The sequence below is a fragment of the Antedon bifida genome, chromosome 4, assembly GCF_963402885.1.
Source record: "Antedon bifida chromosome 4, ecAntBifi1.1, whole genome shotgun sequence".
Lineage (NCBI taxonomy): Eukaryota > Metazoa > Echinodermata > Crinoidea > Comatulida > Antedonidae > Antedon > Antedon bifida.
The window spans coordinates 17,146,728-17,173,286 of NC_136229.1; the positions used below are offsets into that span (position 1 = coordinate 17,146,728).

A 26,559-nucleotide genomic window follows, 5' to 3' on the forward strand; every position below is an offset into this window, starting at 1 on the left:
CGATGTAGTTTAGAGCAATCGACTTTAAAGTTGCTCATTATTTAGTTTCTTCTCGACACGCCAGTAAGCCTTTTCAAAGTTGGCTAAAATTTCCCTACGTTGTGATTGATGTGGTAAGGCGAACTGTAAGCCACGACTAAGAACCAGTTTTTGGAAGAAGGAAAGCTGGTACGAAGATAAGTTGGTAATGTGTTCGTCTATGTCTCGATCCTTGTATAATAGGCGTGCGATCTTCTTGGAGTGATTCTAAATAATGAGGATATGAAGGAGCTCACATCAGCAACTTTAAAGTCGATTGCTCTAAACTACATCGAACGCAAGGACCAATCTCCACCTAGGTCCCTGAAAAGAGCATTGGGACAATTGAAGAAAAGGGATGACATTGTCATTACTAAACCTGACAAAGGTTCCGGAGTCGTTATCATGGATAAACATCATTATGACCAACTTCTTAGACAATCGTCTATAAACAACACATCTAAGTTTATACCCGTAAGTAAGACACAACCTAAGTCTAGAGGTAGACCAATTAAGCATTTCCATCCTCTCTTAGAAAAGGAGAAGCAACTATCTAATATTGTTCGTAATATACTACCGAAGGAAGTAGCATCTACACTAACATCACAAGGCTCGAGGTTAGCCCATCTGTATGGTCTTCCCAAGACGCACAAAGAAAATCTATCTATTAGGCCAATACTCTCAGCCACTGGCACTTACAATTTTAAATTAGCACAATGGTTAGATGAGAAGCTAAAACCATTAGCCAGCAACGAATACTCTATACCAGACATTTTTGATTTTGCTAAAGAGTTACGTTCTACTAAAATTGGTTCAGATGATGTTCTGGTCTCTTACGACGTAGTTTCTCTATTCACCAATGTTCCACTTGATGAGACCATTAACATTCTTGTTCATAAGGCCTTTAAAGATGACTGGTTTAACTCTGAACACGGTTTATCTATCGATAAACAAGGTCTTAAGGACCTACTTACAATTGCGACCAAAAATCAACTTTTCCAATATGATGGTGATCTATACGAGCAGGTTGATGGCGTAGCCATGGGTTCACCGCTTGGACCACTGATGGCAAATGTTTTCATGTGTTACATTGAAGATACCTTACAAGCAACAGGGAAAATGCCGCAGTTCTATCGTCGCTACGTTGATGACACAATCGTATTCATGCCAAGCCAGGTTTCAGCACAGAATTTTTTGAACACTTTGAACAATTCACACGATGCCGTTGATTTTACAATGGAAATTGCTAGAGATAACTCAATAAATTTTTTAGGTATGACTATCTCAAAAAACGATATATCTCTTGAAACCAAAGTATATAAGAAATCCACTAATAAAGGCTTATTATTACATTATGATAGCCATGTGGATATCAAACATAAACGTAATCTAATTCACACAACGCTTAATAGGGCCTACAAATTGTCATCTACGCATGACATTTTCCTATCAGAGGTTGATAATGTAACAAAGATTTTTCAAAAGTTGAATTATCCTTTAGATCTTATTAGTAATATTGTTAAGGCTTTCAACCAATCCATTAATACTTGTGTGACTCCTAGTAATACTAATGAAGATATGCTAACTGATGAATCTCCCCAGCCTATTAGGATTGTACTACCGTACAAGGATCAAACTTGTTGTAACACGGTTACTAAACAACTTAAACAACTTAGTGCGAAGATTGAAAATGATATTTTACCAGTATTTACTAGTCGTAAGATAGGTGACACCTTAAAACCTAAAGAAATGAAACCCAGAATCATTAATTCACAATGCGTTGTGTACAAATTTCAATGTGGTTTGTGTGATACAAACTATGTCGGTTACACTTGCCGACACCTTTACAAACGCATTAATGAACATAACAAAAGTATTATAGGCGATCACCTAAAACAACATGGCATAACTGGTGATATCTCGGAATACTTTAGAGTCTTATCTAAATGTAACAATAAGTTTGATTGCCTAATTAAGGAGATGTTGTGGATCAAAGAGATAAAACCTACACTCAATAAACAATCGGATTCCATCAAAGCTAAATTGTTTATCTAACTCAGTAGGAGGAGCTAATTACTTAATTAGCCCTCAATTAGCATTTCCTGTCACCAACTTTGGTGCTTAGTGCACATAATTATTATTGTTTTGTATTCACTTGATCTTGAAAATGGTTCTATGATGGTACCAAAACGTCGATCTCTCTTTTTGTCATTAAATTTTATATTGAAATTATGAATATGTATTTTGTAAACTGTACTCATTTCATATACAAAAAGTGTACTCAGTACAACTGGGCATAATATTCACCCTTGTGGATGTATTTATCCTTTGTAATTAGACTAAGTTAAAAAAACAATCTTAATATTTAAAACTTCTCCTATCAAAGTGAACACCACTTAAGTGAAATTCTTATTGTATATTTTAAAAAAATATCTCACTTTCATACTGTGATTCGTGAACATGGCTAATAGAATTTATATTATATTTACATGCATTTATAAAAAAACATCTTAAAATCCGTCTTTATATAACTAGTAGTACCATGTATAATCGAGTATAGTCCCAGGGTGGGATTATATTGCATTAACAATATAATTTATCTTGCGTCTAAATTAAAATATTTATCAAAATAATACCTGGTTTTTATTTATTTAATTTGAGTTGCACATGCTGAATTCATATCATTAATTATTCAACAGCTAGAGTTTGAAATCTTCATGGCGACATTGTTGTCAGAACGTGCAATCAGGAATCGCATTTTCACACCTGAACTTCGGATTAACTGCATTGCACTGTGAAAGAAACAACAATGAAATATTATATAATATACTAGCCGTTGAAAACTTGTGTTATTTAACAATTGGCTCCAAATACTGTAGAACGGTCATAAACAACATTATTTTGTATACTATAATATAGTACTGTACTTTTGGTAGTCGGCTCCAACCAAACTAGTTCCGTTCACAGCTAATATTCTGTCCCCCATTCGAAGTCGACCATCTTCAGCTGCTGGCCCGTCTGCTAACAGCGTTCTTACATAGATTCCAGGTGCACGTAACGCAGTAAACTGGAAATACAATTGAAACGTTAAAAATGAACTGGAAGCCAAGATTGGTCATTGGTTTTAACTAATGCACAGATGACATGATATAATACAATGTTGGAATTTTCTTAAGCTAAAGATTCAATTGTCTAAAATAAGTCCCTACCATGCCATCTATTAGTCCTAGGCCAATTCCTCCAGAGTCTTTTTCAAGATCCACAACAAACACGTCATCAAGATCGCTCTCTGTTGAAGTGCAATTCTCTTTCGTTTCAGGTTCTAAAGAAAGAAGAAATATTTATATTGACTACAAAATCATGAAATTGTGTAAATGAAAGCACAACAGGAATATAGAAGATTAGAGTTGTTTAAATTGTCAATATGAAGTCTTGATAGGTTATCCCATTCATTAAAAATTGGTGTTGATATGGGGAACAGTGGGGAGAAGTTACACAACAAAAATACATCTTTTGTTCTTCTCTTTGGATATATCCTGTTTAGAGTAGAAAGAAAAAACAGTAAAGATGCAGAAGCCAACTTTTGAACTGTGACCTAGCATAAAAATGTTACCATACCCACTGAACTTTCTATTGTTGACTTTTTAGATGATTCTTTGATTGATTCTTGACCATCTAACTTATTGTTATTAGCCAGGTCATTTATGTTCTTTTTCTCCATACTTGACGTCCAACCTGGAGGAGGCGGAATCACACTAGATTTTCCTTCCAATAATGGAATTGATTTATCCCAATTTGGTGGCGTCACATCAACTCTGGGGGTGTCCTGTACCGCAGAATCGACATTTTGCTTGGTAGTTGTAGACAGCCCATCCTCGCCGCTTCTCTTCCCATCATCCTTCACTACATTATCTCTCTTTACAGATGAGCCGTCTTCACTGTCCTTTTGGCCCATTGCATTACGATAACTCAACCGTCTCTTAGTTTCTGCGCTTTCACTCCGGATCTTCTGAACTTGAGTTCTCTTGTCAGACTCTTCCATTCTACGCATTTGTGCAGCTACTAAACTACCGTTTGTTTGTACGTTACCATTTCGCAAATCTTGCTTTTTCCTTGAATGGGAAATGTTTGCTACACTGTCAACTTGAACTGGTCTATTTTCTGGAAGATAAGAATCGCTTTGACGGGATTGTTTAACGGTTGTACTTTCAATCAATTCAGTGTTGTTGGTATCTGATTGGTAACTTTCAACAGAGCGATTTGTCAAGTCATTAGCATCCATTTTTTCTTGGCGTTTCAATAACGATGATTGCCTGTTACTTATTTTTTCATTCGTTTCTTTTTCATTCGTTTCTTTTTCTTCCGTCGTTGTTGATGAGGATGAAGATGGAGCTGCAAGTTCTGGATTACCTGTCAAAATAAAAATATTTTTAATTAGTGTACTGATTTTTTTTCTTGCACATGTGCACTTGTTTATTATTATTGAACCATGTTTCATGAGGGTAGCCCATCCAGCAAAGCTGATCATGGGGGCCCTCGACAATACAATCAGTACAAAAATACATAAATAATAATAATAATAAATAAAAATTCAATTATATAAAAAACTACAATAAATATAAAAATTGTGATAAAATTTCCAGATTCCATAGAATTCAATAACTCAAATACAGTATATGGTACAAATTGATTTAACGTCCTGCCCATGACAACCAATGGGATTAAAAAAAGTTGTCTGGTCAGGTCTTCTACTTTAGGTTTGTTCTCACACCTGGCACAATTCCTATTCATAGTGGGCAATAACATTCTCCATGGATATAATAACACTGAATATACCCAATACCTGTTTCTATGGTGATGGAGGGGAAAGCGCTACTTAAAGCTTGCAGTTGACTGTAGAATGCCATGTTCGTTACTTGTTTTCTCAACTCAAGAACATACCCACTAGAGGGCAGTACCAATGGAGGATGATTGTTGAAACCTTCAAGAATTTCATCTGAAATTATAAAAAAAAAATAATATATTCTATAAATTGTGTGCTCATATTTTCTATAAGTAAATTCCATCCATATTCTATAAATGCACCAGACAATTTATTTTTAAGGAGTCAATGACAAAGTTACAAGCGTTCTACTACATCAGAAAGAATGGACAAGGTGGCAGATGTCACAGTCATTTCCTACAGAACATTGTAGCCCTTGGCAGCAATGTTCTGTTTGTTGCATTCAAGTGACAATCTCTTCCTCTTGTCACTGATTATACAATGTGTCTCAATAATTATTCAATCACATAATATTTTATTATCATCATATTCATGTGAAATATCTTAGTCTGTCCATCGCAATTCAACATTTCAAAGTTAAGTTTTTTATCCCTCTTGCAACCATGTACGTTTTCTAATTTTAGTCTCTATATATATATTTTATTGATATATATTACTGTCAAGTCTTATACTTTTTTGTATAGTGTGTGTAATTAAGCATCAAGGAAAACACATTTCATGTACGCCTTGTTGTGGTCATGACAATAAAGTTTTATCTTATCTTATCTTATTCTAAACATATGATGTCACATGTTTTTATAAAAGTAAATATTCAGGGTGGAAGATCCAGGATTTTTTCAAGGGGGGAGCACAAAACATATAATATTAATAGACATCAAAAAGTAGTTCATAATTCAATTTTAGCTCTCCACGCCTGATATTCATTAACAGTATTAAGATGTTCTATGGTACTATATTATAGGTTATATTACTATGGAGAAATATATTTGGTTGTACACAAATACAGCAATTGTAACATCAATGTATTGCCTTGAGCACATTTTCTGGATACAGTATGTGTTCTTTATACATTCTACTGCCTTATAATAGTGTCATTTCCTTCAATATCACTCATAGTTCCAACAATTTGTTAGAACTGTACATAGTAACAACACTTCTATTCATTAACAAAAATTAATTGGGCTTGAAAAAAATGTAATATATGTACACAACGATTCATCATCATTTTAATGTTGATTTGTAATGGATAGAGTTTAATTAACTGAGGTATTACCTCATAATCAAAGGTCACTTAAACAATTCACAAATTATAGATTTCTTTGCATAATAAACGCAATGGTGAAATTACATTTTTGAACTGGCCTGGTTTCAGTACACAAATAAAAAACCGGCGTATGTGTGTGAGAGTAAAAATATCCGGCGTTGTAATAATAGAAGAAATAACCCTTTGTTTACATTTGTAGTTTATTATTAAAACAGAAATTAACGAAAGAAAAGCTTCTTATTATAGGCAGGTGTTGCAGAGAACACAAAAGCTTTGTATGACGGACACAAAATCCTAACTCACTGGGAAAACAACATTTCATATGAAAAGAACAGTTGATAATGTATAGTAGCGCTTACGATATGTAGGCCTAACCTACTAGACAGGTGATAACCAAAGTCTAAATACTAGAAACAGGTTTTTGGATGTCAATAAAATAACTTTAAATTAAGAGAAAATAATTAGGTTAGGCTATAATAGCATTTGGCTGAGAGTAAACAAAATGGAATGAAAAATTGTATGTGACAAACAATACATGTTAATAACTAAGCTCATGTTAGACAGGTGAAATGTATAGTGGAAACTAGTTTGGTAATGACATTAAATTAAAGTCAATAAATAACGTTACATTATTTAGGCTATAACAACAGGAGATCGTTAAAATCTTAATAATTCAGGCTAAAACCTCAGTAACTTTGATTCAAGACATGTTGGTTTCTACTTAAACAATTTAATGAATCTTATTAAATCATTTAGCAGCAGGATAATGATGTTAATTTAGCAGCTATAAATGTTTGCAATTAACATTAAATTATTTAGGCTATAACTACATCCATCCAGGGGCGATTCTGGGAGAGCTCTCTTCACATATATTAATTAATAGTGTGCAAAAATAGATATCAGAAGTTGGGCCTATTTTCATATCTGCCATAATACAAGACACATATATTATTTAATAGTCTGCTAAAAATTGATATCAGAAGCTTCTATTTTCATACCTGTCATCATACAAGACATATATATTAATTAATAGTCTGCTAAAAATTGATATCAGAAGCTTCTATTTTCATACCTGTCATCATACAAGACATATATATTAATTAATAGTCTGCTAAAAATTGATATCAGAAGCTTCTATTTTCATACCTGTCATCATACAAGACATATATATTAATTAATAGTCTGCTAAAAATTGATATCAGAAGCTTCTATTTTCATACCTGTCATTATACAAGACATATATATTAATTAATAGTCTGCTAAAAATTGATATCAGAAGCTTCTATTTTCATACCTGTCATCATACAAGACATATATATTAATTAATAGTCTGCTAAAAATTGATATCAGAAGCTTCTATTTTCATACCTGTCATCATACAAGACATATATATTAATTAATAGTCTGCTAAAAATTGATATCAGAAGCTTCTATTTTCATACCTGTCATCATACAAGACATATATATTAATTAATAGTCTGCTAAAAATAGATATCAGAAGTTGGGTCTATTTTCATATCTGCCATAATACAAGACACATATATTAATTAATAGTCTGCTAAAAATTGATATCAGAAGCTCCTATTTTCATATCTGCCATCATACAAGAGCTTGTTCATGTCTCTTGTTTAAATGAATTCACACCGACTATCTAAGAAACATTCCTTTTGCCAATAACTAATATTTTCCCTTGAAATACAGATACACCTTGACTGTTTTATTATTATAGTATCTATATTAAATATTTCCTTGAATTGGAGTAATTTTGTGCAACATGTTGTCTTCTACTTAATTAAGTCAATGAACCCAATTGAAATGATGTTAATTTAGAAGCAATGTTTGCATGCCAAATTATTATTAGAAATTTAATTAAAATTGACTTGTTTACCAACTGATGTCTATGTTTATTTTCACAGTTATAAAGGTTTACAATGTCAGACCTTCAATTTTCAAAATTAATTTACAATGATTAACAATCAGGCTTAATTGGTGATTTCTAGTGATTAACTAGTCATGCAACAGGTAGTAACATATGTTTGGGTATTCATAACATTTGGTATCTTTTCATGCTCAGCTGAAAAGTCTCGGGTAAAGTTAAACAAACTTAGACAGTAGAAAAGAACAAAGCTCTGTCTACACTACCAAACTTTATGTGACAAAAAAAATGTGATATATGGAATATATGGAAATGATTTATTTATTTATTCTTTCTTTATTCTGCAAGCACTTTTCAGTACTAGTGCACTGATTTCCAAAGTGGTACAGTAATTGAAAATATAACAAACATAATAAAATAAAGACAAAGAGGAATTGAAATATACATTAAAAATGATGATGTCATATCACTACCATATTTGGGTATATCAATACTATTTTGGGCACATCACACTTTTTTGTCAGACTAGTTTGATAGTGTATACAGAGCTCAACATTTGTGGAGCTACAAAGCTACAAAAAGATCAAATTGTGTCCCGGTCTTAAAAGTTCAACTTCCACTTACCAAATGCTACTCCAGTCTATTGCAGTTATAACTGTGAGCTGAATACAATAACTATAAATATTACATAGCCTATGTAAATACGTGAACGTGATTGGTTGAAACTGCGTCACATGACTACCGCTGCGAGGATCGCAAATCGTATATATCCTCGAGAACGATGATATTGACCGATTAATTTTCGCGTAATTATCGTGTCCCCTGTCATTAAACATATACATTCTCGAGTTCGATGATATTGACTGTGTAATTTTCGTGTGGCAACACTCGCGTTTGCCGATAAATAAACAAAAGTCATCTACTGGATTTGAACTCGGGTGGAATTGTCACTCCATCGCAAGACAACGCTTCCACCGTTGCGCCACGCAGCTTGCTTGAAGAAATTATTCATCTAAACTATTTAAACTATGCATACATAGCGCCCTCATTTGTTATTAGTCCTCCCTAAATGTGATGAAACACCGTTTGTGATTGGTCAATACTCACGGTAGTAACCTAGTAACTAGTACGCGCTGAACATCCGGTGATTCGGCTCCTCGACGAAGAGAAGACGATGAATTGTTTATTCGGCCTACCTGATTATAATATTATTATTAATAGGCTTATTGATGGAAATTCTTCTGTTAATTTAAACAACCTAGGCCTAAGTGAATATTTTATTGCCAAGGAATCATTAATTAGTAATTATCTGTATATTATTCTTCGCAAGGTAAGGTGTCTAGGCAGGAGGCTTGTTTACATACAAATTACAATACAAATACTATAGAATAGGAGGCCTAGCCTAGCTTCACCCAACCCAGCAGACTTGTTCTTGGCTATATAATATAACAGATATCGCCTTTTATATCGGTAAAATATAAGATTTAACATCCCCTCGGGATGATATTATGTTCTCGGGGAATTATATATCCCTCAGCTGCCGCTTCGGGATATATATATTCCCTCGAACATAATATCATTCCCTCGGGGATGTCAAATCTTATATTTCACCTCTAAGCAGGCAATATCTGTATAATACATTACTTTAAGGATTATGCTAATACTGTACCTGTTTTAAGGGCATCTTCAACCTGTTCTGGTGGAGGGTACCAGCCCTTAGGCCTGGTCTTACTTGAACCAAGTTGATATTCACTCAGGATATGTTGCATCTGGGCTGTGTTCAAACGAGGGAAATCACGTCGTAAAGAACTCCATGTTGCCTAACAAAATATAATATATATTATAAGTGTGTACAGTTCTCCACAAATTGTAACTAAAAGTATAATTTTAGATTAAATAAGAAAAGATGTACAATAATTACATTATTATGATCATTTATTAGGCTCTGTCTACACTATAGAACCTTATGTAACGTAATGTGTGATGTGCCCATATATGGACGTGATGATGAGCACATCACATTTTTTTGTCAAACTAGTTTGATAGTGTAGACAGAGCTTTACAGTAGAACCACTCTTTTAGGACAACTCCAATAAGGAGATACCACCATTAATGGACACTTAACCGTGAACTGAACAAGGAGAAATATACAGTGTATTTTAACACTACAGCCGACACTTATTGAGGGGCCACTTTATTAGGTCCAAAAGTTGTCCTCCATATTGATTTGTAAAAACTATAGTTGATCTGATTAAACTTTAGAGGTAATGACTAGAAGTGTAGGTTTAGATTATATTTAATAAACTTTTATTCATTTTTTATTTTTATATAAATAATGTTGGATTAGCATAGCTGGATGCTAACATTGATCTTACGTAAGTATATGCTAATTGTAACCTGTCCAAACAAGTTTACCTGCATTAGTTGTAGCTTAGGGGTTGCCAGAAGATCAGCAGTAGTTGATATTAGGCCAAGGAAGTGTGCAATGTCCTGCATACCATGGTCTTGTATCCAGCCTTCAATGTGGTCCAAGTTACCACGCATCTGAACGCCTTTTGACCACTTGAAACTCTTACGACTAGGCCCTAGAAAATGATTTTAAATTGATTTTGTTAAAATCAAGACTATGCTAAAATGGCTAATTGGTTAAACCATTATTAGTATTGCTATTCTTGCTCTAGAAAAGCATGTAACTTTACATCCATTTAGATTTGTAAAGCTCTGTTTACACTATCAAACTTTTTGTGACAAAAACAATGTGATGTGCCCATATATGGACATGATGTCATATCACTACCATATTTGGGAATATCACTACCATATTTGGGCACATCACACTTTTTTTGTCAAACTAGTTTGATAGTGTAGATACTACTGTACATGTACTATTGTTTCTTTGGCATAAATAAAATGTTATAACAAACCTCGTTCCATCAACATGTTGAACAGCGAAGCATTCGTGAAGAACAGCAAGTACGCAAACAACTGCTTTAATATGTTATTGTTTACATTTAAGCTCTTGAAAAGGTCAAAGGTTGCCTGAAAGATGCCAAGTATACTGTTGATACCAAGGGTTTTCTCGTCTTTCTTATTTTCATCCTCACCACTGTCGTCATTAAGAAACGGACTGGAATCCAATATTAATGGTAAACTGATGTACAGTGTCTAAGATAAATAAGAAAATTAAATAGAAAAATTATAAACCAATAGAACAAATATCTTATCAATAGGAAAAAGCAAATTTAGATTTACACTCTCAGTATTCAACAAAATGTCCTGTTAATAGAACAAGGATATCCTCTGAACAATTGGCCATGTAGTTCTCTAAGTTTGACAGGAAATTGTCCCCTTTATAGAGGTGTACCAAAGGCGGGGTTCTACTCTAGGCCTATATACTTGAACACTTTAACAGTAATCAACAAAGTGTCCCGTTATGGGGGTGTCTCTTGCACAAGGATATCCTCTGAACAGGTATTGGCCGTACGTAGTTCTCTACGTTTCACAGGAAATTGTCCTCTTTATAGAGGTGTCCCAAAGGAGGGGTTCTACTCAAGGCCTATATAATTAACACTGCAGTAAACTACTTAAATTAAACCTTTTACAACCATGCCACCAAGGCTGCAAAATTTGCTTTCTACATGTTTTAATAACTTTTCTATGCTACAATATATTAATTCCAACTTTCACCATTGGGTAGAATAAATATTTCTACTGCTTCTAGGAAACTTTGCCTATGATTATAAGGGCAAACAGTAGTAAAGGTGAGGCTCTTTACATTAAGTTCTTGCTACCCATTGATTTTATTAAGACATTTATGTGCTTTAAATAGTCCATGTTGGTATGCCATGCACTATTTTATTGGGTTATTGGGGTAAGAGTTATCCAATCGTGTGTTCATCAAAAGTCTTACATGATATGAAGTTTTAGTGGCATCATTGCTCACGTGAAACATTCAGCTAGTGAGTCAGGTTAGGATTTGAACCGAGTACACTTATGTTAGCAGGCAAAGTTATAGTTAATAGTGTTTTTATTCAATTATTAACGCTATTAGTATATATACATACATTTATTAATTTCTATCAATATATATATAATAAAACAATACAATACCATTATTAGATAATAAAAACAAAAATGAATCATGTCAAGTTATTTTGTCTTTATTTTTTTAGGCTACAGATCTGGAGGTTGTTGGTTCGAATCCTATTAAGTGTTCTCATGTCCTTGTATCTCAAAATGTACAACCATACGTGTTAATAAATGTTTATACTTAGTGTTTATGAGATAACTTTTCCATCAGTTTTGTGTATATTATCTTTGTAACTGTAGATATGGATTATGAATAAATGAAATGAAACCATCACCTTTGTTAGATAGTAAACAGTCCATCGTAATAATTTAAGGACCACAATAGAAATAACTTTTGTATTAGTTTTGTGTATATTATCTTTGAAATTGTAATTATAGATATGGACTATGAATAAATGAAATCCTCTTTACCTTTGTTAGATAGTAAACTGTCTGCTGGAATGTATACATTACTATCTCTTCAAGAACAGACAGCACTTCTTCATCAACATTACAGATAGAATCTGATGACGACAGAGGCGAGGCTTCTTCATTGATAATGATGTACTCATGAATGTGTTTCTGTAGATGGTTTAACAACTCCAAAGAGTTTGACATCCAAATGATAATAGGTTGAAGTTCAGGCATTAGGGCTGATAATATTTCGCTAACATCTCCTGGCCTGAAAAAGTTTTTTTTAACTCAAATTACTCCATTGTACAGATTATTTTGTTATTTTTTAGGCGGCACCTTTAAATAATTTAATACTTACTTCTCCGATTGCGAACTTGCTAACGTCTTTGTTTTTAACTGAAATGAAAACAATTGATTTGTTTTTAATTGATAGCAATTTAATATTCCTAAAGTTAACACTAAAAATATTAATCTTTCATTTCATGGTTGTAAACATCATATCTCAATTCCTTTCAAATGAGTTTACTAACTTAAATTATCTGTATAATTGTATATAGAGTAGAACCCCTCTTTTGGGACTCCTCTTTTCAGGGATATTTATGTCCAGGTGACACCCCTATTAAGGGGACACTTTTCTGTGACACAATTAAGTGGCTGTAGCTTAACATTATCAACCACTATTCAAGGGACATTGGGTCCTGAAGATGTCCTCTTAATAGGAGTTATACTGTATTGTTAAATATTATCCTCATTGAGTTCAATGCACAAATGGTTATAAAAATAAAAAATAAAGAATAGGCCTACAGAGCAGGTGAAGATAAAACTCGCATAACCTCAAGATAAACAAATCGTTAATCAAATAGTCAACGCACAAAAGAGAAATCAGTTATTAGGCTTCTGTTAATGACCCAATTATGCACGCTGTTGACCAGACGTTTAGTTGCTAGGGAAGCAGATTTCAAATAATTTTAAAGGTTAATTAAACAGGGCTTGTTTAGTAGTTGCTAAGTATCTACATTTAAAATAAATGTCAGTAAACTTTGTAAATCAGCTGAATCAACTATTAAGAAGTCAACACTTATTCATAGACTCTGTGGGGTAGAAAAATGGGGTAGAAAAATTGGGTAGACTGTGTAGTGTTTACGTAGTCATGTAAATACTTGTGTCTGCGCGTTGCATACCGAGATGATTCGCATGTTGGTCTGCAGGTTGTTGGGTCTATATATATGGTAACGGGGGCGTACAACGACACACACGGTTGTATTTAGATGCGGAGACATGGTACTTCGTATTTTTATCAGATCTTGTATTTTTGTATTCATGACTTTTTATATTTAATTAATTGTTTGAGAGCTTGTCAACGAAACAAATTTCCTTTTGGACCAATACATTTCTGTATTCTGTATTCTGTAAACGGGAACATATATGAATGTGAGGGCTTACACGATAGCTTACACGACATACTTATATGTGAACATATATGAATGTGAAGATACAACATAAATTCACTTGACTGGACTGTTGACTACTGTTTTCTTTATTTTGAATATCACAGACTTTAGTTACGAAAACTTCCAATGAAAACAAATAAAAAATGTGTACTGTATATTAAAGATGTATTGTCCCCCAAAATCATGAAAAATGAAGATTAAATAAATCAGACTTTGAATAGGTTATTTTGTAGTTTTAATAAAGTGAATCACTTCCGTAGAAAAAAAAACGGAAAAAAATAATGTTTTCACTTATAAAACAACATGATAAATGGTTAAATTTAACCAAAAATCCATTGGCTGGCAGCCAATTTGACCATTTTTTGCTTTAAATTCCAGCTTTTTCAGGTAAATACATTTTTTTTCGATCCAATTTTTGGTCGAAGTCAGTAACTATTATGTGAAATTAAAATGGCATATTCAACAACAAAAATGTAAAAAAATTATTTTTCAGGGGGACAATACATCTTTAATGTACGTGCTCAATACTTTTTGTTTTCCCCTTTAATGTAAAATGTCACGCTATTGTCTGATTGAAACTGAAAACATATTGAATGTGCTAGTTTTTATATTATGAAAGCATATTAATAAAGTTAAGATATCCATTCCGAAAACCATATTTCATATTAATACTTCCTTTAGAATAATATATAACAATTATACAATATTTGATTCTTGGTATGAAAATATGCATGCATATGTAGTATATGACTATTTAAAAGAGTAGCCAATTCTCAGAACTTTCTACAGTAGGCAAATTCTTGAATACATCGTCACATATGTATCACATGTGATGCCTGTAATATAGGTCAAAAGTCTAATATATTTACTGTATGTTTATAATATTAACAGTTTTGTTATCATTATCAAAAGACATGGAATATTGGTTTTATATACATTGCTAATCAGAACGGCTCATAGCAATGAATCATTGTCTGGAGAGGTAAAGATGAACTGCTAAGATTTGAAGATTAAAGGCCCACTCACAACGAGATGCGTCAGCAACATTCAATTCACTTGATTTTATTATGTCATATAACATAATAAAATATTAATTGAATTAGTTATACATACAGTATCACCTTAATACACAAACCAGAAATGGGTTGTTCTCATTGGGGGTAGGGTTCATGGAAGGTTATATTGTTTGATAGGGGTGTTTATTTATGTATATGTATTCAAGTTTTAGTGCTCTTTTCTAAGAGAAATAGGCTAATGTCATTGTCAGTTTATCCAAGTAAACTAGGCACGAAAAGATAACAGGGTTCGTACAGAACTAAACTATTAAATGTTAAAAACAATTTGATTCTCCCAATACGAAATTTAATCTTATCTTTCCAACTTACCCATGCCTCATTCTGCATTAGATTAGCAATCTTACACAAGAGAGCCTTGGTATCATCATGTTCATGATGGTAGGCTGTGTGCTCAATGCACATAGTAAAGACAAAAGCTGGAACCAGAGGGAACTCCCCATCACAAGCCATTGGCAAGACATGCTGCAACAAATCATCTTCAGCCCCCTTTGGATAGATGATCTTCATTCTAGCTGAATCTGCCTCGTATTCATCCGCTAAAGGTTCCAAATCTGGATGTATGTTCCTCACGAAAGCCTCGCCTGAAGAAGAATCTAATTTGTGTGCGTTAAGAGACTCATTCAACCATGACATCTCGTTCACGTTTTCGTCGGTAGGATTTTTAAAGATGAACAGATAACTGGAACCAATTCCAATGAGATCGCCAGAATTAAGCTGTGTTTTTTCTTCAACTATGTTTCCATTTACGTGGACTATGGCTGATAGGAACGGCTCGAGATAAACGTCAACTTGCGTCTCGTCAAAATGTTCAAGCGATAAATTATGCAAGTATTGCGTCATAATTCTGCAATGTTTGATAAAAATATCTGAAGCTGTAAGAAGAATATCTGCACGGTTTTGCTGTTGGTGGATTGTCTGGTTTGATAGTCTTTTACCAATTATTGTAACTGGTAAATTAAGAGGATAGCACAATAGATCTCCACTACCACCAGAACCTTTAATATATACCAAATATGGAAACTCTTGTGGCACTGGTAAATGATACATCTCACTATGTTCGTCACTACTTTCTGTTTCTTCTCTTTCGTTTTTAATGTTTGTATTTGCGTCAGATTGAGTGCCAAGTCTCCCCCTTTCCCCAAAGTCTACACTGGATGCTTTCGTTCTGTGCATTTGAAATCTTTTAGCGTTTTCATTTAATCCACATGTAACGTAATCTTGGTCTGTTGCGATACATTTGGAACGGCGGCGAATTTCAAAACGTCTAAAACAACCTTCACATGGTTTCCAAAACCCTTGTAACAAAAGTGGTTTATCGTTATTTTCAATGACTCTTAAGTATTCCATGTGCCAGTCTCCTTCATCAAAGACAATCTTTTTCTGACCTTTGACCCTTTTGGTGTCCAACTTTCCGACAACATCACATAATACATACTCGTTGAAATGATCTTTTGATAAAGAATAACGATCCAGCACCTCTTTTACAATTCCTTCAGCAGTTGATTGTTCAGAAGCTAACACACTTTTATAAGTTGCACCAGAAGAGATCTCATCACCAAAAACTTTAATGATTCCTGGAGTACATTCGTCAAATGACAACTCAACGTCAGCACTGATTTCTAATGTCAATTTCTTTTTGCGTGTAAACTTTCTTTCTAAAGCCTCACTTATCGACTTTGGTCTTTGCTTTAATTTGTGTTTCTCTTTCTTTGATTTTGAACGAATCTTAAGAGGTTCTGCAAAAGTTTCAGATTTTCTTCTGAACTTAGGACTTTGTGGATTCAACATCAATCCTTTGACGCCATTATGGTATTCATCAACTGGTTTACCATGTTGACCACTACTGCCGCTACTGTTACTGCTTAAGCTCAAGTCATCACCATGATGTTTCTTAAACCATCCTGGTACTCCTTTCCACTTGGACATGTTTGATGGAAGACTTGGAGAGATGGCAGCGTTTAGCTCATCGCTACTAACGCCAAAGAATTTTGATAAATGTTTGTGGTTTGTAGCTGGTGATGTCTCCCCATCATCAAAAGAGTAGGTTGACGGACTCTCTTTTACGTTATCCATTTTCAAGAGAAACCGGACGTCATGCTCAGCATTCACTACAATTTCCAGAGGTCTATCTTCTTTAGATAAAAGGATTTCATCTATAAGAAAAAAATAATACACATCTAATTAATATTTGATTTATTTCTTGTTTATACTTGATGGCCTCTTCAGTACAAGAATGTTCCCAAGACCAAGATCAGCACACCAGGAGGCAATCCTTTACTCTTCTAAAATAGTTTTAAAAGTTTATTAATGTACTGTATTTACATGTAATCGATGGCTTTATATCCTATCCGAGGACGAAACAATGACAGTAATCTATCTTGCCTATGATACAAGCAATATGGCACAGACAGGACTCAAAATCTATGCCTCTCACAGGCTAGTCTGATATCCCTTACAAATTACACCTTACCATTCTCTATTACATCTAAAATAGACTGCAGTAAAAGAAATACTCAGAAACTGATACACTGTTTCATCCAGTGTAGATGCACAGACGATTTATGGTTAGTACATCTTGCTATTGAATTATCACCATTGTTTACACAATACTCCAGAGTAAAATAAAAACTGTCAAATGTTTCAAATTTAATTAAATTCATACAATTTAATTTCTCCTACTTAGTTTTCAACATCCAATAAAATATTTGTAGTGTTATTTATATCATATTATAACAGGCTGTAAAATTGTTTTTTTCCAAGTTTTCTTTGTATATAATGACATATTGGATGGTGGGTTAATTCCTGAAATGTGATTTGAAATGCATAAGAATGTCTATTAAAGGGACACCTCCAGAGACCCATCGAAGTGTCTCCTTAATAGGGTTGTCAGCTGAATAGGGCTATAGTGACATGTTAATCTTACATCCCTTTACTAGGTAAAGTGTCCTCTCAATACGGTTGTCCCAAATGACAGGCTTTACTAATACAGTAATAATTTTCCATATAGTGCATAATAATTGGTATATATTGGCCGGGTAGGCCCCTACAAGAAAGCAGCACTTAACTACCTTATTCCTACAAGAGATGCATTCTAACCAGAGAGATGTAATAAGCCGAAGGCTAGAGGGCGTACTCCAGATTGAAAAGTGATTCCAACAGGAGGGGGAACCAACAAGATGGCGGCTGTAAATGTGTTCAAAAAGTCAAAGCACAGTGAAGTTTTTATAAATTTAAATATATTGTTAATCGCAATGGAATGAATAATTTCTTGGTAATCTAGAATTTTTTTGTATACGAGGATCATATAGAATGCGTTCGCGTTTATACGCTTAACACGCTGTGTTGCGTATCGTTCTCACGCAGATAGGCTCAAAACAGGCATGCAGTCCATACTGCGTAGGGCATATCTGATTGGTTGATTGCAGCCACCATCTTGTTGGTTCCCTCTCCATGGAGAATCACTTTTTGAACTGCGATAACATTGTAGTTTGTCATCCAGCCTTCAGCTATATAAAATATCATTGATTCTAACCAAGACTCATTCTGAGGTTTGTGGAGTGGGAAGGAGGTGGATGGGTGGAAAATACTACTTATCTTTTATTGCTGTACTGGCTTATAGGTCTCAAACTATCTGCTTTCTGATCTTACATATATTATAATAACTCTTTGATACTAAATCTATGTTTAAACTTTTTTATTTCATTGTTTCAAATCCTTTTGGGCAGCATTTATTAACTGTGCATTTTTTTACATTCAACGTTGCTATGAAACATTGTTAATCATCACTTGAGGGCAAGAGTAGAATAAACCTTACTCAGTCACGTTGAGCTTGATTGTTGTTGACCAAAAAGATTGTAGTAAATACTCAAATCAAAAGTGTTACAAGAAACACGATTTTATAACTTGATCTCCTGGCAACCTTCATTTGCTTTGAAAAATAACTGTTCATACTGTAAGCAATGTACAGTAGACTAACTACAACTTTATTGTGGATGCCAATATCGTTAGCCAATCAAATCAATTTATATTATTTAATTGCAAGCTTCTATAAATATTCTGTTATAGGTAATTTTATTAAATAAATATTTTATTGATTTAACAATCAAAACGTCACTCGCGTGAACAAGGCTACCGAAACTAGTAGCCGAAACATAGCAAAATAGTAAGTACTGTATTTTTTTATGGTTTAACAAAATGAAAAAAATACAAACATAAATACCGTACATACAGTAGACACCCCTATTAACAAAACTTTCTTGAGAATAACGAGAGAAATTATATTTTTTAACACAAACAAAAATCCAAATGAAGAAGACACTTGTGATCTAAAGGTGTCCACAGGTTCCTTGAGATCTTCATGTGAAATAGTCTTACTATATAGCAAGTTTAAAAGAGCGAAAGGATGACAAAGCGGTTACATTGACTACACCATGGTAGTGCATATGTACAGATACATCAATTACATACAATTTACAAGATTCATCTAACCATACCATCTATTTCAAAGACTATACTTCAACAGTCACCAAACATAAATTACAATTATATCTGAAATCTTACCAGTCTAATTGAGCAACAATACATCTTTCTTCTTGATAGACAAACACAAAACTAATGCCATAAATAACACTATTGATGTTATTAGGTTATAAAAACAATGAGATGAGAATGGGGTGATGTTCTTCGCAAGGTAACGTTAGCATGACTAAATCTTTCTTTAAGTACTGGATAAAAGTATTGAGAATAGTGAAATGCCAATACTAATCAATGTTAGTGTTTGTACTTAACATCTAAATAGCACAAACACCCCAATATATTTAAGCTTAACAACAATACAAGTATTGTCTTTAAATCTTTACAATTGAAAACCTAGCATTGATTTTGATTAGAGTGCCTTCAGCGAGGAGAGGCCAAGTTATCTGTATGCGATGATAGTTGTATAGACGTTGAAATGCCATGAAATAATGTTGTTGTAGGCATAAGAAATTCAATGCAATATCAAGGGACACAAAAAGCAAAAACTTGGTTAAAATGTTAACTGTTAAATATATTTATCACTTGGTCCTCAAGCTTAACTGGAAACCATGGAAGCCAGCAGTGCAGTGCCTACCAGATCAGCACACCGGAAGACGATCCGCTACTCTTTTCGAATAGTACCAAGTTCTTTAACGTGCACTATGTACATGGGACTAACGGCTGTACATCCCATCCGAAGGACAAGGATGAAAATCTACTAGGAGACCTTAAAATTAACTCTGACTGGGTTTAGTGAATATAAAAGCACAGGCTAGACGTAGCTCGATATTTAAACAATGTCTACTCGGGGAAGAGTGAAATTATACATATAATTTCACTCTTTCCTGGTCTACTTAGCCATGTCACGGAGCAACAAGTTTCTTCTATGTCGAGAGGCCGAGCAATTAAGACAGGGCCACTGCAAACATTGTAAAATTGGATCTTTGTGCAACTGTGCTCTATCTAACTACTTAAGTTTATTACCTTTATTCTGTCATAGAAAAGTTCATCAAGAACAACCTCTTTGTGCTCGAAAGTGTAGAATAATTATGATAGTGATATAGAACAAAAGTCTAATAAAAACTATACTTAATGTTTTCTTTATTGTTTTTTTTTTAATTTTGCTAATAATCTACAAACATTTCTATTGTCCTTTAATTATGACACAATAGACACATCTGAAACCAAAACAATACAAGTACATCATGAAATTAAGTTTCAATTTTGATGAGAAATTTTGTAAGAAAAAGTTAAAGGCTATATAATGGCATGTTCCAGAATGTTTCTGTGTACAAGTGAGTTTCCAGATGGTTTTTGAAAGAATAAATAAGAAAGATACTTACCTTATAATATATCCATTACAGTGAAAACCACAATTTAAATCTTATCCTATGAAACGTTCACAGCAAGATCTGTCACTAACTAACTGTCTGTTATTAAGTTAACAGCATTTAACAGCTAAGCAGCTTAATACCTATTAAACCTGCCCTCAATAAGTACACAAAAGGATAGGTTCTTAATAAGCTTACTTTAAAATACAATGCAACACTATTATCACACAAGTTGCTACAGTTACTTATGTAGGATACAACACCAGCAAATTCTAAATATTAGATTACCACATATACTTGTCGTCTATTGGTACTTTACTTATTAATAAGTTTCTTTGTTGAAATTTTATGCCTCATAGGAGCTTTAGCGCTTTTATTTATCCGCTTCAAAACTGAACAACGTCCAACCCCCTAGTCAGCTGAACGTCAAAGGTACTATGCTAAATCAATATGCTTGAAAGAATTATATGAAAGAAATAAACAACAAAGAATTAGGGAAACTTAGCACTGTAAATGAATATCAGTGGAATTGAATATGAAAACAAACAATAACATCTGTGTTGCCAAAAAGATATGATATTACATACCATTTTGGTAAAATATTATGAAAATTAAAATTTGTATATACAGTAATTATAGATAATAAAATTATACTAAGGCGAAACCAACAAATAACTCATTTGCTTTACTAAATGATAATTTACTTTATAGATTTTGTAAAACAATTTTATAAATTATATTAATTTTTTTGTGATTTTAAGCAAAAACAAATAAATTAATAAGTAAGAAAAACTATATGTCAGCATCCCTCTTTTAGGACATCCGTATTCGGAGATGTAGGCCTATACCCCTATTCAGTGACACCCTTTATAGGGGGACAGTTCATGAAACAAATGGTAATATATAGTATGCTATATTCAGTGACACCTCTATTGAGGACACACTTTGTTCCCCCTTAATAGTGGTTCTACTGTAAAACTTTACTTCATTCTCATTTGTTATGCTGTAAATGTTCATAAATCTAGTGCACCATCAGTTAACAAACAAATCACTCGTTAGATAAAAACCAAATATATATCAGCACAGTTTTATTTGATACAGTAACATAATACATGGTAGCATTGTTTGAACACTGCGGGTATACTATCTTCATAATTTGAGGGAGTATTTCTAATCTTGATCGTTGCTTAATTGAGTTCTAATTGAGCTTGAAATTTCAAAGGGAATTGTGTAATGAGACGGAACATACTTTTAATATTTAAAATCAAAATCTGCTTGAAGCAGCTGTAGTTACTGAATGGGTACAAAAGAGGGTGCATAAAGAGCTTGAATGGGAACAGACATCACCCAAATATCAAGGTCAAGAATTATTTGTGTTACCGTTAAATAAACAAACATATTGTGTAGTAGAGAATAATACTGTGAACCTGTGGGGTACTCTGTGAATGCATTGATTCATCAAGTCATTTTGTTTAATATGATAAATATTAAAACCATAGAGATATATTTTAAAACTAGGATGATGGGGATTGGGGATTGCTTTGGAATGTCTAGGAAAGGAGGGAATAGAATTTGGTTGGGAATTTCAGTGGGGTTTTTGCTATTACATGTATATACAGTAGTACTGTAGTTAGTGAAACTACAATAAATGTTACTATATGCAGTTTTTGTTTATGTTTCATTGGTCTATGTTAAATTAAATTGAATTTTTGTAAAAAGATAAACATTTTGGCATACATGCTGTTTCATACATATAATACTTGGTTGAAACCCTGACAAAAATTGAAAAGCCGACCTGTGGACTAACAGAAGAAACTTGAGGCAAGTCTAATATGTCATCTTTGTATTTATGGACCTAGACATGTACCCTGACTATTAGTAGCCTACGATCCTTATTAATCACAGAATGTGAACATGTAACCTCTCATTAACAGGGCAAGTACCACACTTAAAGACCACAGAGACAGTTAATGCAAAGCTTTACAAAACCATTATAACAATAATTTATACAATTTCTACAGGAAAAAGTGATTAAACATTGTGAAGCACAATCATCAAATGAATTTGCAAAAGGCCACACAGAAAAAAAAACAATTACGACAGATTAGAAGCGTTTTCAGCGTAGAGTTTCCTCGACGTTTCCGGAGAAATTAAACCTGTTCATTAAATTGTCCATCAATGCCAAAGACACAATGCAGGCAGGTGTTCATTTGTATGCAGGTGGCTTTTTATTGCAATTATACACGACTTTCAATTGAGGGAAGCATGACAATAAATTATGAGTTTTTTTGTTAATTTTTTTTTTAATTATTTAATTTTCATTTTGCCAAACAAAGGAAGACATTTTTTTGATTTTGTAAAAGGATTTTATAAACTAAACTACTAATCTGAAACCAAGAGTTCATAGGTCAAATTATAACCAATAATATTACAATGTAAATGAGAATAAAGAAAGTAAAACCTAATTAAAGCAATTACAGTGTGATGCAATACAAACATACTGGTTTCTGAGTTATATATTTTTTTTAATGTTAATATAATAATTACTTCCTCATCTAGGAATGTGGATAAAGGAGAATGAACGATGGAGGAGGATGGGGAGTCATCCTAGGAAAGCGGTCATTTATCCTAGGGGGAGTTCATTATCCCTGGGAGAGTCCTTTATCCCATGGGGATTCCCTTATCCTAGGCGGGCGGTCCTTCATCCTAGGGGAGTCCTTTATCCCTGGGAGGGTCCTTTATCCGAGGCGGAGTCCTTTATCCCTGGGAGAGTTCATTATCCGAGGGAGATTCCTTTATCCTAGGAGGGCGGTCATTTATCCTAGAGGCAGGATGGTCTTTTATCCTAGGGGGGTCCTTTATCCCAGGGGAGTTCTTCACCCCAGGGGAGTTATTTATCCCAGGGAATCCTTTATCCCAGGATACAGTACAAGTCCTTTATCCTAGGGAGAGCTCTTTATCCTTCAGGAGTCATTTATCCTAGAGGGAGTCCTTTATCTCAGTGGATAGGGTGGAGTCCCTAGCTCACCCCTCCCAAATCTGCATCTTCCCCCTCCCTAAAACACATGCACTGAGTTATTTATTACTACTAGCTATTTATCAAGGTAACAGTACTATGCTACAGTAGGAACGTACAAACTTACCTAATGCTTGGATGTAGTGTGGCGTGATAAAAATACATCTAAGATAATATTAATTACTTTTGATGTCATTTCCTTGTATCATAACCCATTTTAATACATCTTTATTAACATAATTCCTATGGGGAAAACCACATAACTACTGTACATAGCTAACTGTACCTACAGTGTAACTGTTCATTTGGGACCTTCTAACACTATACAGTAGTTGATTGTCAGCTGAATTAGAAACCTATTCTACTGTACTGACTTAATTTTTAAGCATCCAACCATTTATTAATTTGCTCTTTTTAAAGCTAATTTTAAAACTTAGTTCCATTTGACCGTTGCATGGTAACCATTGACTTAAACATTCAGTCAATTGTCATCACAATACATGTTCATTTCAGGTGTTGTGAACAGTAACTGGTATAGAATTCTAAGTTGACTTTGTGTCAACATCTTACCACTGAGATTGTATTTGCTTAGCAAACAACATTATTCAAGTACTGCACAAAAAAAGTGTTTTGTTGGAAATTGGACAGTAGCTAAGGAGTCACTATAAATTAATTATATGCATATTCTGGGGAGTTTTTTGTGAGTCCTTTATCCCAAGGGGAGTCCTTTATCCTAGGGGGAGTCTTTTATCACAGAGGGAAGTCCTTTATACCAGGGGAAGTCTTTTATCCTAGAGGGAGTCCTTTATTTCATGGGATAAGGTGGAGTCATCAGCTCAGACTTCCCAAATTTTCATCTTCCCACTCCCTAAAATTGGAGTTTTTTGTCTTTGATCCAGTAGTATTTTTTATAAATTTCTTCACCATAAGGGGCTTCGTCAACACCCTTTATTCTGCCACTGACATATATTTTTTAAAAAACAACACTTCTATTCTTTCTCTAATTTATTAAATAACTCACTAAAACAGGGGAAGTATGCCCTTGAGCACACATTTCCTTTTGGCTATGTCTGGTATGTATACCAAGAAAATTAACTTAATAAATAGTTCTTACCAGATTCTTGGATCAGATAAAGAACTTGTCGACGTTTGTCGTTTTTTGAGATGTTAAATTTCTGAGTAAGAATCGGTAGTAGTTCTTCGACTGTCACTTGGTTTGTCACTTGTAACACTTTTGTCACTTTGTGTCGTTGATCCTCTAGTGAAACATGGATTGGTCCTTCATATCCTAACCCCTAAAATTAAATTATTTTTGTTGAATATGCCATTTGAATGTCACATAATAGTTTATTCGATAAAAATGTAATTTAAAAATAGTTAACCGAAAAAAGCAGCAAGCCCATTGTCTGGAAGTTAATGGGTTTTTGGTTAAATAAGCACAAAATATACTCAACCATTCATTTTGCCTTTTTTATAAGTGAAATATATATATATATATTTTTTTTGGGGCAAACAAAGTTTATTTTATTCATTATTAACATGGCCTTACTGAAAAAAAATCTACTCTAATTAAGTTATTTGTGTGTGAAATAAATAAAGATTATGTTATAAATTATGATACATACGTTTCATAGTCTACAGTTTTAAGTTTAACAAGCTTGTATATTGTCTCTTATATAAGTAGATTTATGTAAAAGTTCTTCTTTTCGTAATTGTATTTCATTCTTCGAAGAGAATGGATATAATAATTGGTTTATCCAAGTAAGCTAGGCATGTAATTGACTAAATAATACTGATATTTTTAAAGCATATGCACAGATGAGCTTATAAAATTATAAATTAGAATTGTGTTGATGCACAACATGTTTATTGTATGCAAAAATCATTTGATATTTCAATAGGGGTCAATTAACTATTATTGATTTTAGTTTGTGAATCATGATGGTGATTCCCACATTTCTGTATATTAATACCATTATTGATTTAATAGGTAACTTATGCAGTAGGCCAACCTCTACCAAACACCAACAAATGTATATTGTTTATGTCTATTTCACACACAAATAATTTATTTTACAAACTACAAAAGTATATCTGGTTTTAAAATGTCATTAAATACTGACTTACCTTTTGAAGTATAGTAAATGTCCCAACGCTATGTCGTTTGTTGTAGATATTTATTTTGTCACTCAAACTCTCAACACTTTCATCTAAGCCAGGCCGAGCACCTGACACGGACTCACTGTCACTACCTTGCTGGTGTAGCGATCTCAGGTGAGAGAGTACCCGTGGGTCCCTCAGAACGTTCATGGTGCCCCGTTTGCTTTCAAACAAACCTTCTAAATTATGAACATCGCCTCCGTTCTCGATGAAATCTTTTACAATTTCTTCACTGCTCATCGTGAATTGTTAAAAAGAATTTCAGATCATTCTGATAGAAAACAAATGAGTTTCGGCTGTGTCTACTCTCTCACTGGAAAAACTGTCTTGTCTGAATCTGACGTGCCCACTCGTGCGTGAAGAGAAAGACATTCTAAGCGCGTGCTAAATAAACAATTGTCACGGTCACGGTTAAATGATTCCATAACAAAATAATGGGAGGTTTTTTTGTGTATATTATATAATAATATATAATTTATTTCTTTCCTCTATTTATGTTATCTTTTTTCTTAGTACTTTTTATGTCGTTTGCTTAATTAGATGTTCCTTATTATTTATTGTTTTTTAAGTGTGTGGAATGTCTATAT

At 33.5% G+C, this 26,559-nt stretch overlaps 2 protein-coding genes across 2 annotated transcripts; one reads left to right on the plus strand and one right to left on the minus strand.

The window, feature by feature from the left end:
• Positions 1 to 261: 261 nt before the first annotated feature.
• LOC144839220 (uncharacterized) lies at positions 262 to 2,073 on the plus strand. The gene has a single exon (XM_078694533.1). The coding sequence runs from the start codon at positions 262 to 264 to the stop codon at positions 2,071 to 2,073; it is 1,812 nt and encodes a 603-aa protein (XP_078550659.1).
• A 473-nt stretch (positions 2,074 to 2,546) lies between these two features.
• Positions 2,547 to 26,261, minus strand: LOC144840575 (ras-associating and dilute domain-containing protein-like). Its single transcript, XM_078696438.1, has 13 exons — positions 25,940 to 26,261; positions 24,927 to 25,107; positions 15,260 to 17,103; positions 12,782 to 12,819; positions 12,442 to 12,691; positions 10,866 to 11,106; positions 10,357 to 10,526; positions 9,611 to 9,761; positions 4,862 to 5,014; positions 3,637 to 4,428; positions 3,228 to 3,340; positions 2,946 to 3,085; positions 2,547 to 2,810 (listed from the first exon to the last, which is right to left on the minus strand). Exons 1-13 carry the CDS (start codon positions 26,210 to 26,212, stop codon positions 2,711 to 2,713), a joined length of 4,446 nt encoding a protein of 1,481 aa, XP_078552564.1. The 5' UTR covers positions 26,213 to 26,261; the 3' UTR covers positions 2,547 to 2,710.
• Between the last annotated feature and the right edge of the window lie 298 nt (positions 26,262 to 26,559).

Excerpts from the sequence above, each read along its gene's own strand:
- LOC144839220 (XM_078694533.1), top strand. The coding sequence starts at position 262 with ATGAAGGAGCTCACATCAGCAACTTTAAAGTCGATTGCTCTAAACTAC.
- LOC144840575 (XM_078696438.1), bottom strand. The coding sequence starts at position 26,212 with ATGAGCAGTGAAGAAATTGTAAAAGATTTCATCGAGAACGGAGGCGAT. Across the intron at positions 3,341-3,636 it reads AACAATAGAAAGTTCAGTGG|AACCTGAAACGAAAGAGAAT; the intron begins GTATGGTAACAT and ends TTCTTTCTTTAG. Across the intron at positions 3,086-3,227 it reads TAGGACTAATAGATGGCATG|TTTACTGCGTTACGTGCACC; the intron begins GTAGGGACTTAT and ends TTGTATTTCCAG.